This window comes from Mus caroli, unplaced genomic scaffold, assembly GCF_978045245.1.
Source record: "Mus caroli unplaced genomic scaffold, Mus_caroli_1 scaffold_5, whole genome shotgun sequence".
NCBI lineage: Eukaryota > Metazoa > Chordata > Mammalia > Rodentia > Muridae > Mus > Mus caroli.
In genome coordinates this window covers 114,461,294-114,475,150 of record NW_028227260.1, presented here as the reverse complement: position 1 = coordinate 114,475,150, position 13,857 = coordinate 114,461,294, and the positions used below count along the sequence as shown (strand labels likewise).

General features: G+C 36.7%; 1 protein-coding gene across 1 annotated transcript; it reads right to left on the bottom strand.

Annotated features, from left to right (window-relative positions):
- Positions 1-1,432: 1,432 nt before the first annotated feature.
- Positions 1,433-13,522, bottom strand: LOC147004762 (X-linked lymphocyte-regulated protein PM1-like). The gene is made up of 5 exons (XM_085837834.1): positions 13,463-13,522; positions 11,846-11,974; positions 9,671-9,734; positions 1,576-1,675; positions 1,433-1,441 (listed from the first exon to the last, which is right to left on the bottom strand). Exons 2-5 carry the CDS (start codon positions 11,949-11,951, stop codon positions 1,433-1,435), a joined length of 279 nt encoding a protein of 92 aa, XP_085693960.1. The 5' UTR covers positions 11,952-11,974; positions 13,463-13,522.
- Between the last annotated feature and the right edge of the window lie 335 nt (positions 13,523-13,857).

Below are 13,857 nucleotides of genomic sequence, written 5' to 3'. Positions count from 1 at the left end.
CATGGTAATTTGCATTTTATAAAAAATTAAGACAAGCTCTTTATACCTTTTCTCCTTGGGACACTACATTCCTATTTTGTCCTTTATATATTGTGATCAGTTTAACCTCACACTTCCACTCAAATCATCCTGATTAAGTACAATGACCTCCACTTTGCGTATTTTCCATTTAAAAATCATACACATGCATATATATGGAGACAAAGGATTAATATTGGGTGTCTTCTTTGGTTGCACCCTACTGTTTGGGAGACAGGATCTGACTGAACCTAGAGCTCATCCATTAGGCTACACCTGGTGGCTAGGAAGCTCTGGGAATCTTCTTATCTCTGAACTAAATCTGAGTTTGGTGGTTCTAAAATGCTCACCACCACACTAACTTTTATTGTTGTGGTGGTTTGTTTTTAGTTTTGCTAGTTTGTTGGTGGTGGTTGTGTAGGTGGTGGTAGTGGTGGTGGTCTGTGCATGCATGCCTACTCAGGGAATATAAGCTCGGGTCTCCATGCCTACACTGAGAAAGATTACCAAATAAACCATTTTCCAGCCCTGCAAATCTATCTTATTTGGCCCATTAGCAACATATGACACAGTTAGTGAACTTTTCTTCCTTAAAAGTTTTCCTTCACTTATGGTAGTATTCTTTCTACCAATTGTTCTCTTCCCTTGCTGGTTCCCTCTCAACCCCCCCCCCTTGCCACATGCAGAATTACAAATATTTAAGTTCTCTGGGGGTCTGTCTTTAGATTCCTCATTTACACTGATGATCACTCCCCCTTGAAATTTCATCCAGAGATCAAGGTATAAAAATTGCCTTCAATTGGAGTATTTTTTTTTTTTATCTTCAGTCCCTATCTCTTTCTTGAACTGACATATAATGGCAGCTTCCTCAATGCCTTCCCAGGCAGGAATGGATCTCCTGTTCCTTTCATATTTAATACTTCTGAAACTATTAAACCATCAAATAAAAATGTAGTTAATATGGTCATCATCTCAGGTCTTACTTGGAAACCATGTGATGACTACAGTCATTGGTACAGTAATGGAGAGATGATCTAAGATAGTTTGGTGATATTCTTCCACAGGAATATTCTGCTAGGGTCGTTGAGACAGCCTGATGGAAACAGGTTGTTTCCATCCACTGTTGTTACTAAATCTGTACTAAGTTATGATGGTAAGAACTGATTTACCAGTTTGAATTGGCTTTCTAATATTAACAACAGAGTCCAGATGACACCAGTAACTAAGCTTTCACTCTCCTATCAACTGTACCTGAGGCTGACATACTGTGCTCACTTTTGTAAAAAGTGGTAATCCTCTTTTCATCTTTCAGCAAATGTCTGCCTCTTGAAAATTTATGATCTTGACTACCATAAAATACCTAGTGGTTTTCATTGATATAGTAGTATGTGATCATACTTCTCTGGTTTACAATTCAGTAGGACTAGAACAGAACAAAGGATAGATAGATAATGAAACTTAATTTAGGTTCATGTGCCCAACACAAGGCTAGTTTCTCCATTCCTACCTGATACTTAGTTATACTAGGTTAATTATAAAGTTAGTTATGATACTAACCATTGATTTTTCTTGTTCTTCATTGAATTTCTGTATATCCATATCAAACTTCTGAAATGTAGTTATATTCTGCTCACACAATTTGTGGTTGATCACCTCGCTGTAAAGCAAAGTAATGAAAGCAGTCACATTTCATACCAATATGAAAAAAGAACACTCAAAACAAATTAAATAGACCATTTCATACTATAAAAAGAAAAACAGCAGTACAAAATTATCTAATGGGAAATCATTACAGATTTTTCCCTAACAGATTATCAGAGACATCTTCTTTTATGTTTTAGCTTTTTAAAATTAAAGAGGTTTTAATACATATACATCTTAATTTAGGAAATTAATCGTATTTCAAAGTATTTTTTCATTAATTTCTACCAAATATAAGGTCTAATTTATTTTCCTATATTTATTCAGTTAAGACATACTGCAAAACATAAGTCAATTAAAATATATAAATTGTCTGCATATGTAATTGATCCTTTTCCATATTGTTATAATAAACCATAAATTACATTTCTAAGATTTTGTGCAAGACTTCTGTGTTTCCACAATGAAATTAAATCAAATTTTAAAATCTAATTAACAGGTACTTAAAGTAGAAAATAAAAATTTTCACAGATTTCTGAAAATTAGGTTTAGTTTCCTCGAAGGCATGAAGTTATAGGGTTAAATGCTTAGACAAAATCAAAGACACATATTTTTTACTAAAATCTCACACATGGCTTTTTTTTTTTAAACTTAGCCATTTATAATTTTTTAAATGATACAAATGTGACCCTACCAAACTAAAACCTCTACCTCTCCCATTTGTTCATTTGCCAAAGTCATTCTAATTTCTGGTTGCTTTCTTTGAAAGAATCTTTGATATAAGTTTCCATGTGTTTTCTCTTTATGTGGCTCCAGGTCCAAGGTATCTCAAATAATCATCTAATATCTATGGGCAACAGGCACATATGTGGTGCACATATATACCTATAAGCAAAACACTAATATACAAATATGTCTGAAAAATAAGTATTAAGAGCATTGTTTCCTAAGCCATGTAAGATATTTTGGGCCTATGATCCTAGTCTAGGAAGCTTAAACAGGAGTTTTCCAGTGTATAGGACAACATAGATTACATAGCAAAATTCAGGCCAGCCTGAACTACATAGTGAGACCATATCTCAAAGAAAAATTATTGTCTTCTAAGAAAGCTAATGTAACATTCAATTACATATAATTTAAAACAGATTCTTTTGGATCTGAGTATCATTCTCTCACTGGTTAGTAAAGCTATCTTTTACTTTCAGTTACATAATTCATTTTATGAAAAAACAAAACAAAACAAAACAAAAACCAGTGAGGGGATTGGAGAGATGATTCAGCAGTTAAGAGCACTGGTTCCCTTCCAGAGATCTGAGATTGGATTCCCAGCACCTCCAAGATGGCTCACAACCTATAACTCCAGTTCCAGGGGAATCAATGCCTTCATCTGGCCTCCTCAGGTACCAGACATACAAGCTGTGTGCAAGCAAAACAAACATACCCATAAAATAAAATTTTAAAAAAAGTAATAAGGGTTACATTAAAGAATTCAGTTTTGCACTGTGTCAAATAAAGAAGCACAGAGGAGTCCTAGAAAAGAAAATGACTTAATATAAAATTAATACTAGGTCAATGAAAAACTGTTGAATGTACAGAATTTTGTATACATATCACTTAGGTTTGAATACATGGAAGTATAAAAAAGTTTACATCTTTTTTTTTCCTCTAAAATCCCTTCAAAGCAGTTATGAAGATACCTCAATAGTTAAGAGGGTTTACTGTGAAAGGAGGAGGTTTGCAAATTTGAATCTAGTACCCATCTTGAAAACCAACCATGGATGGTTGCTTCTACAATAGCAGCACTGTGGTAGGCAAAGTGAGAATTGCTAGGACTTGCTGGCTGCTTGTCTAACTGGATGTTCAGTGACAGAACCTGACTTAAGGGAATAAGGTGGAAAGTAATAGAGCGAAACCCAACATCCTCCTCTGCCCTCCACATTTGTATTTATGCACCACACACACACATACAAAAAAATAAAAATTAAGTTTAATTAATGTCACACCTCTGCAAAAAGCACCATTTTCACTTCTGTACCACAGGAAAAAGTAAGTCCATGATGCTAAATCAAAAATATTTGCAAGAGTCTGTGTCATGAGTAGACCTTGGGTGCTGACTCTGCAACTAGTCCTACAATACCCAGAGGAAGCTCAACTCCCAGGTGCTCTAACACACCCAGGATCACAGCAATGGCATCAACATCAGGAGTAACTTGAGTCCCTAAGGATCCAGGGACACAGGAACTCCTGCCTTGCCAGTGGCATGGATTCCTTCTGGTCTGAAACTGCACCTGGATCAGACCTGGGGTACTGGCTCTGCACCCACTCTTAAAACACCCAGAGGAAGCATGACTCCCAGGTATTCTGAAATGCCCAAGATCACAGGATTACAGAGGAAGCTCAACTCCCAGGAGATCAGAGACACCCAGGAACACTGGAGTTCTGACAGAAGATCACAGCTGAGGGCACGATATCTTTCCCAACACCCTGTGTATGTGGGACCCCCACAAGAACCAGGGAAACAAAATCATCCTCCCAGCCAGAGGCACGGGTTCCTTGCAGCTTGCAACTGTGTCTAGAGAAAACATAGGGCTCTGGCACCCCACCAAATATTGCAACACCAAGAAAAAGCTTAACTCCCAGGAGCTCTGACACAGCAGGATCTCACTAGATTGTTCACACCAGGATTTCAGGATCCAAGAGGCAGCATGACTTCCAGGAGTTCAGACACACCCAGAATATCAGGATCGCAGGATCCCAGGATCCCAGATAGCTGGACTCCAATGAGTTCTGACACAACCAGGATTACAGGAGGGACAGGCTCCAGTCAGAGACTGCAAGGGAAGGTAGCACCAAAGAAAATGAGATAGCAAGAGTTAAGTGCAAGAATATAAATATAGAAACCAAAACTAGTCGGCATCATCAGAACAGGTGAAGGAATTGAACAAAAACCATCTAGGATCTAAAACTGGAAATAGAGTTTAAAAACTCACAAAGACAGATGAACCTGGAGAAAGAAAACCTAGGAGACATAGATGCAAGCATCTCCAACAGAATACAAGAGATAGAATAGAGAATCGCAGGTACAGAAGATACCATAGATACACTGACAGAACAGTCAAAAAATGCAAAATGAAAAAATCTCCTAACCCAAAACATCCAGGAAATCCAGGACACAGTGAGATGACAAAACCTAAGAAAAATAGGTATAGAGGAGAAAAAAGATTACAAATCAAAGGGCCAGCATATATCTTCATCAAAGTCATAAATGAAAACTTTCCCAATCTAAGGAAAGAGATGCACATGAACAAACAAGAAGCCTACAGAAATCCAAATAAACTGGACCAGAAAAGAAATTCTCGCTGACACATAATAATCAGAACAACAAATGCACTAAATAAAGATAGTATATTAAAAGCAGTAAGGAAAAAAGGTCAAATAACATGAAAAGGCACACCTATTAGAAATACACCAGACTTCTCACCAGAGACTATAAAACCAGAAGATTCTGGACAGATGATACACAGACCCTGAGAGAACACAATTGCCAGCCCAGGTTACTATACCCAGCAAAACTCAAAATTACCATAGATGGAGAAACCAAAATATTCCACGATAAAACCAAATTCACACAATATCTTTCCTCGAATCCAAACCTTCAAAGGTAGATGGAAAACTACAACACAAGGAGGGAAACACTACACCATACAAAAATCAAGAAAGAAATCTTCTTTCAACAAACCTCAAAGAAGGTAGCAACATAAACATAATTCCACCTTAAACAACAAAAGTAACAGGAAACAACCAACAGTCACTGGTCTTTAATATTTCTTAATAGCAATGGATTCAATTCCCCAATAAAAAGACATAGATTAATAGACTGGATACATAAACAGAACCCAGGATTTTGCTGCATACAGGAAACCCACCTTAGTGACAAAGACAGACATTACCTCAGAGGAAAAGCCTGGAAAATCTTTTCCAAGCAAATATTCCCAGGAAACAAGCTGGAATAGCCATTCTACTATGGAATAAAATCAACTTATAACCAAAATAATTTTTTGTTGTTCTTTTTTGTTTTTGTTTTTTAAAGATAAGGACTGTCACAATACTTGTCAAAGGATGAATCAACAAAGATGAACTCACAATTCTGAACATCTATGCTCCAAATGCAAGGAAACCCAAATTCATAAAAGAAACTCTACTAAAGCTCAAAGCACATATTGTACCCTATAATAATAGTGGGAAAATTCAACACCCCACTCTCAACAACGGACAGATCCTGGAAACAGAAACAAAACAGAGACACTGTGAAACTAACAGAAGTTTTGAAACAAATGGATTTAACAGAGGTCTATATCTATAGATATCATAGAACATTTTATCATAAAACAAAAGAATGTCCCTTCTTCTCAACACCTCATGATGCCTTCTCCATTACTGACCATATAATGTGTCACAAGACAGGCTTCAAAAGATATAAAATTATTTAAATAATCCCATGAATCCTATCAAGTCATCACTGACTAAGGCTGATCTTCAATAATAATATAAATAATCCAGGCATGGTGGCATATGCCTTTAATCCCAGCACTTGGGATGCAGAGGCAGGCATATTTCTGGTTTGAGGGCCAGCCTGGTCTACAAAATGAGTTCCATGACAGCCATGGATAAACAGAAAAACCCTGTCTTAACCCCCATAATAATAATAATAATAATAATAATAATAATAATAATAATAATAATAAAAAAGAAAACCCATATACACGTGGAAGTTGAAAAACAGTCTACTCAATGATAAATTGGTCATGGAAGAAATAAAGAAAGAAATTAAAGACTATTTTGAGTTTAATGAAAATGAAACTACAACATATCCAAACTTATGGGACACAATGAAAGTATTCCTAAGAGAAAAACTAATAGCTCTGAGTGCCTCCAAAAAAGAAACTGGAGGGAGCATACACTAGCATCCTGACAGCACCATTAAAAGCTCTAGAACAAAAGGAAGCAAATTCACCCAAGAGGAGTAGAAGGCAGGATAAAATCAAACTCCAGACTGAAATCAAACAAGTGGAAACAAAAAGAACTATACAAAGAATCAACCAAACCAGGAGCTGGTTCTTTGAGAAAATCAACAAGATAGATAAACCCTTATCCAGACTAAAGAGAGGGCACAGAGTCAGTATCCAAATTAACAAAACCAGAAATGAAAAGGGAGACATAACAACAGAAACTTAGGAGATAAAAAAAAAAAAAAAGATCCTACTATAAAAGCCTATACTCAACAAAACTGGAAAATTTGGATGAAATGGACAATTATCTAGACAGATATCAGGTACCAATTTAAATCAGGATCAGATAGACCCTGCAAACACTCCCTGAACCCCTAAAGAAATAGAAGCAATCATTAATAGTCTCCCAACCCCCTCACCAAAAATAAAAACCCAGGATCTGATGGGTTTAGTACAGAATTCTATCAGACCTTCAGAGAAGACCTAATACCAACACTCTTCAAACTATTACGCAAAATTAAAAAGAGAGGGAACTCTATTCAATTTGTTCTATGAAGCCACAATTACACTTATACCCAAAACATACAAAGACCCAAATGAAGAAAGGAAACTTGAGACCAGTTTCACTTATGAATATTGATGCAAAAATACTCAATAAACTTTTGGTAAACCCAATTCAAGAACATGTTACAATGATCATCCTTCATGATCAAGTGGTCTTCATCCCATGGATACAGAGATGGTTCAATATATGGAAATCCACAATGTAAACAATGGCAAGGAAAAAATCCACAGTATTATCTCATTAGATGCTGAGAAATCATTTGCAAAAATTCAACAACCCTTCATGATAAAATTCTTGGAAAGATCAAGAATTCATGGCTCATACCTAAACATAGTAAAAGCAATATACAGCAAACCAGTATCCAACATCAAAATAAATGGAGAGAAACTTGATGCAATCCCACTAATATCAGACAAGACAAGACTAGATAAGGCTTCCCACTATCTCCCTACCTATTCACAGTAGTATATAATATAGTAGTATTCTACAGCACTAGATGTTCTATCCATAGCAACTAGACAACAAAAAGAGGTCAAACGGATAAAAATAGGAAAGGCAGAATTCAAAATATCACTATTTGCAGATGACATGATTGTATATGTAAGTGACCCCATAAATTCCATCAGAGAACTCCTAAACCTGATAAACAAATTCAGCAAAGTGGCTGGATATTAAATTAACTCAAACAAATCAGTAGCTTTCCTCTACTCAAAGGATAAACAGGCTGAAAAAGAAATTATGGAAACAACACCCTTCACAAGGTCACAAATTATCACACCTTGGTTTGTCTCAAACCAAGCAAGTGAAAGATCTGTATGACAAGAACTTCAAGTCTGAAGAAAGAAATTGAAAATCTCAAAAGATGGAAAGATCTCCCATGCTCATAGATTGGCACACTTAATTTAGTAAAAATGGCCATCTTGCCAAAAGCAATCTACAGATTCAATGCAATCTCTATCAAAATTCAAACTTAATTCTTCATAGAGATAGAAAGAGCAATTTGAAAAATCATTTGGAATAACAGAAATCCAGGATATCAAAAAAAATATTCTCAACAATAAAAGAACTTCAGGGGGAATCATCCCCGACCTCAAGCTGTATTATAGAGAAATAATGATAAAAATGTATGGTAATGGTACAGATACAATGACTTCATGAAATTCACAGGCAAAAGGATGGATCTAAAATATATCATCCTGTGTGAGGTAACCCAATCCCAAAAGAACAAACATGGTATGTACTCACTGATAAGTGGATATTAGCCTAAAAGCTCAGAATACCCAAAATGTAATTCACAGACCACATGAAGCTCAAGAAGAAGGAAGAGGAAAGTGTGGGTGTTTCATTCCTTCTTAGAATGCAGAACAAAATACTCCTTGGAGGAAATATGGAGACAAAGTACAGAGCAGAGACTGAAGGAATGACCATCTAGAGTCTGCCCATCCTGTGGATCCATTCCATATACAGACACCAAACCCAGTCACTATTGTGGATGCCAACAAGTGCTTGCTGACAGGAGCCTAATATGGCTTTCTCCTGAGAGGCTCTGTCAGAGCTTGGCAAGAACAGAGGCTGATTGTCACAGCCAACCATCAGACTGATCAATGGGTCCCCAGTGGAGGAGTTAGAGGAAGGACTGAAGGATCTGAAGGGGTTTGCAACCTTATAGGAAGAACAACAATATGAACGAACCAGACCCCCCCAGAGCACTCAGAGACTAATCCACCAACAAAAGAGGGGTTCCCATGGCTCCAGTTGCATATATAGCAGAGTATGACCTTGTCAGACATCAGTGGGAAGAGAAGTCCTTGATCCTGTGAAGGTTCAATGCCCCAGTGTAGGCAAATGCCAGGATGGGGAGGTGGGAGTGGGTGGGGGGTGAACACCCTCATAGAAGCAAAGGGATGGGTTATGGAATAGGGAGTTTCTGGGGTGAAACCAAGAAAGGGCTATTATTAGAAATGTAAAGGAAGATGATAGAGAATAATAAATAAATTAAAATAAAAATATTCACAAAATACTACATATAAATAGGAATAATTCATTAAGATGTCATATAGTATATTAACTAATATTTCCTAATATGTAAATTATGTTAATACTATATAGTTTTAAACACATTATATATCCAAAAAACGTACCTTCAAATTTTCCCAGAATATTTTATACTGGAGATCTATGAAGTAATTAAAGCTTTAAAAAGTAAGGATACCTTTTGACGGCTCAGCTTTTGTCCTACAGCAGGACGATGAGAGTTTGACCCACAGCAATACACCCTCCAAGAAAACCATTCAAATTAAGGATTAATCTTACGGAAATATTGTTTATAATATATATCATATTCTAATTATTAATATAGATTACTTGCTATACAATCAATAAAACTTTTCTGGAAGAACTTACACTAAGAAGGAAATAATAAGTTTGAACATATTACCGTGTATCTCCAACTATTCTTTCAGGATTTGCATTCCCATCATCATGAGTTACTGGATTCTGTACTGGGTTGGTAATAAAACAAGATATTAAAACAATTATGTTATTTTGAAAATTTTAATGAAATGCTTTGTGATCATTCAGGCATAGTGCCAACATTAGGTTTTAAAGCAGATCTATGATTTGTCTAGAAGTTAAACAAAATCAAGTAATGTCTAATTGTCATCTAGAAATATATTTTAAGCTATTTATTTACATGTTGTGATTAAAGACAAGAGATGCAATATGAGATTTTTGATCTTCATTACAGTCCTAAGAAGAATAACTAGAAAAAAGGAAGTGTAACATCAATGCCCAACATAAGATATCTGGTATCTTCCATAAGGTCCAATTCTGAAGCATTCCCATCTTGCTGTTCACCACTTAACAAATTACAGTTTTCCATTGGTGTCTCTACAGAACGTGCAAAACGCTGCCATTCCACTGAGAAACTTACGTTTTCAGATTTAAAATAAAAAAATAAATTTTCTCAAGCCATTTGAATCAAAAAAATCACTTAAACTAATAAAATTGAAATATAAAATAACATTAAGGAATGAATTTTACAAAAGCAGCACTTCATAATTGCATGAAGGGTTTAAAGATAAAACCATATTTCTATTACCCTCTGATTTAATACTAAAGACTTTAGTATTTAAACATGGAACAGAATAGTTGGCTTCAAAGATAGCCATTATAAACCTTAACTTTAATATGTACACATTTTTTAAAAAAAGAATTAAGTTGAATAAAGTATCTTGGGCTTCCTTAATCTAAATTATAAAGTTCTGCCTGTCTGGACATATATTTTACTGCTACAGCAAGAAGCTCTGTGTTTAATCTTCAGTTAAGAAAAAAATTAAAAAAAAATAAAACAGGCATGTATCCTCAGGCCCCAGTACATTTGTAAGGCTGAGGACTTCAGTTTCAAGGCCAGTTCAAGCTGCACACGAGGTTTCAGACACTCCTGAGATAGAGAGTTAGAGCTTACTTCCCTAAACCAAAACAACACACAAATAAACACAGCCTGTCCTGAATTATGTCTGAAGTCCCAGTACTTCTGAGGCTGAGAGGAGCCTCAGGATTTTGAGGCTGTTTGGATCCTATATAGACAAATTTGGGCAATCTGGCCTTTCAACACCAGGTAGAGGAAAATGAAGACTGGTCTTCAGTTTGTTTTTATGAATTTCTGGCGGGAATGGAATGGGAAACAAAATACCCATGGAAGGAGTTACAGAGGCAAAGATTGGAGCTGAGACTGAATGCATCCAGAGACTGCCTCACTCAGGGAAAAATCCCATAATAACCACCAAACCCAGACACTGTTGAAGATGCCAACAAGAGCTTGGGGACAGGAGACTGATATAGCTGTCTCCTGAGAGGATCTGCCAGTGCCTGACAAATACAGAAATGGATGCTCATAGACATCCATCGTACTGAGCACAGGGTCCCCAATGATGGAGCTAGAGAAAGTACCCAAGGAGAATAAGGGGTTTGCAGCCCCATAGGAGGAGGAACAATATGAACTAAGCAGTACCCCCAGAGTTCCCTGGGACTAAAACACCAATCAAATAAATCAGATGTTAGGACTTATGGCTCCAGCTGCATATGTAGGAGAGGATGGGCTAGTAGGTCATCAATGGGAGGAGAGACCCTTGGTACAGTAAAGGTCCTATGCCCAGTATTAAGGAATGCCTGGGCCAGGATTTGGGAGTGGGCGTGTTGGAGGCAGGGGGAGAAGGGAGAGGAGAGGGGATTTTCAGAGGGGAAATAGAAAAGGGGATAATATTTGAAATGTAAATAAAGAAAATATATAATAGAAAAAAAGGAATGAAACAATTCATTTGCAGGTTATATGAAATAAATTCATGTTTTGCTAACATATAGGAACAATGTTCAGGTCTTTTCCTGGGGTAAAATCATAGCAAGTTATTGTTTCTCAACATATTGTGACTACAGTGCCAAGAGTAGGTATATGCACGGCTAAAACTCAGGTATAGGAATATATAGATATAGGTAAAATTAGAAATTAAGTATATGAAATCTCTTAGAAAAGACTTGTTCCATTGCAGGTGAGTTGGTAAAAGTCTAAGAAACTGCAGGACACAATCAATACCGAAGACTGGATATACTATACCTTCAGAATGAGCCTCATCCAAAACATTTATGTCATCTTCATCTTCATCATAGTCAAGAAGTAATAAGTAACCGTTCTTTGGTACCACCCACATTTTCTTTGCCATTTTTCTCTTAAGCACTCAGTTGTCTTCTCAGTTACAAAAATAAAAAGGAAAAAAGAATAAAAACATAGCAATCTGAATCCAAAGGTATCATTTAAATAGTTAAAAATGTCAAAAAGTCAAATAATTATCTTAGCTCATTGAAAGATTGTTTCTTTTGTTTTTTAACACTTATATTTTTAATAATTTGTCTTTATCATAGAGTTTTGAATACATATTCAATATAATGACATATATATATATACATATGTATACACACACACACATACACACACACACACATATATATATATATATATATATACCCATACATATATATATATATATATATATATATGTATTCCCTTACAATTTCCTCCATGTATCCCATTTATCATGTCCCTCTCCCTCCTAACTTTGTTTTAAAATCTTCTTTAATTTACGTATTTAAAAACCTTCTTTAGAACCCAAGTTAACAATCTACCATTTCTCAGTTTAAAAAAAGGCAAAAACAGGCCAGCCTTTAATGTGTGAGTCCTCCCCTTCCCACCAAAAATGTTGAGCAAAATGTGTTTGCATTTAAACTTTGAGGCATCTGAATTTTGATCCTATATCCCAAAGATTCTTTTTAAACAAAACATCATCAATTCCGTTTTTCAGTGTATCTCGGTTTTAAAGTAAATTCACAGTACTATTCAGAAAGATAACGAGCATGGTAACTATATATTCATGTCAAGAAGACCCAATGCTCAGTCTACAACAAACACTCGCAACCACCACCCACACAGAAAATCCTTATATTGGAGAAACGTGGGATTGGGGGAAGCCGAGGATTTCAAACATCTGCAGATTTTTAGTTCAAGGCTTGCCCAAGCCAGGCCAGCCTGAGCTACAAAGGAAGATCCCTTTCTACAGAAATAAAACTGAGTGAAAACGCTGAACTTGGTGGTGCAAGTCTTTAATCCCAATACATGGGCGATTGAGACAGGAGGATCGGTGCTCAGAATCCTTCCCAGATTACTTATTAATCTCTTGCAATGTCTCCTCTTCTTCTTTTCATTCATTCTTCCTCTACCACTCCCTTCTCTGCAATGTCCATACAGTGTATACCAAAGGAACACACCATAGAGAAGACAATGAAGAGGGAGGAATCCTCAGTGTATTTCTAATGGATCCTGACAGAACAAGCACCAAGTTGGACCCTAAGGCTCCTTACAGCACACAGGACAAGCTCCAAGGCTCCTCACTCACAGACACATGCTCCCTCGACCCCCAATCCTGCAGCCAGCTCGCTGATCCTATCCCCAGGACCCAAGATTGTGTCCTCCAAGGGTTCACAATTCTCTAAGGCCCTGACCTATTCAATCCTCTGCCATGAATATGGTCCTCCACCTTCATTTAACAATCAGAAGTCATAGGAAATGGGGACCAGTAGGCTTTTCCTCACATAGTGACCACCTGGGCCTGATATGCCACACTGTGACACACCTCGATTAACTGTCCAACAACCCTGATCAGAGCAAATTATCACTTACAGGTTATCTCAGAGGTGAACACTTTCCCAACAGCACCCTTCCGTGCTCAGCTCCTCAAGGGTAAAAAACCGTTGTCAGCAGAGATGCCTGGACAGAGGCTTCTGAGGACCCTTTGTGACGCACGCTGGAGTAAACAGGTCTCACCCAGGGACTGTCCTGATTGGCTGAATATATCCTGCGCATGCGTACATGGAGTACCAGGCACCATTGCTTCAAAGGGAGTTTTCAGGAGGTGGGAATGAACTACTACTGGCTTTAAGACACTTTCTAGGTTCATAAGTCCATACAGACTTGAAAAACTTGAACAAACATGAAACATACGAAACAATGCAAATGACACTACTTTATTTCAAATGTAGAGGCTCTTGTATGCAATTTCTGTTTCTATTTATTTA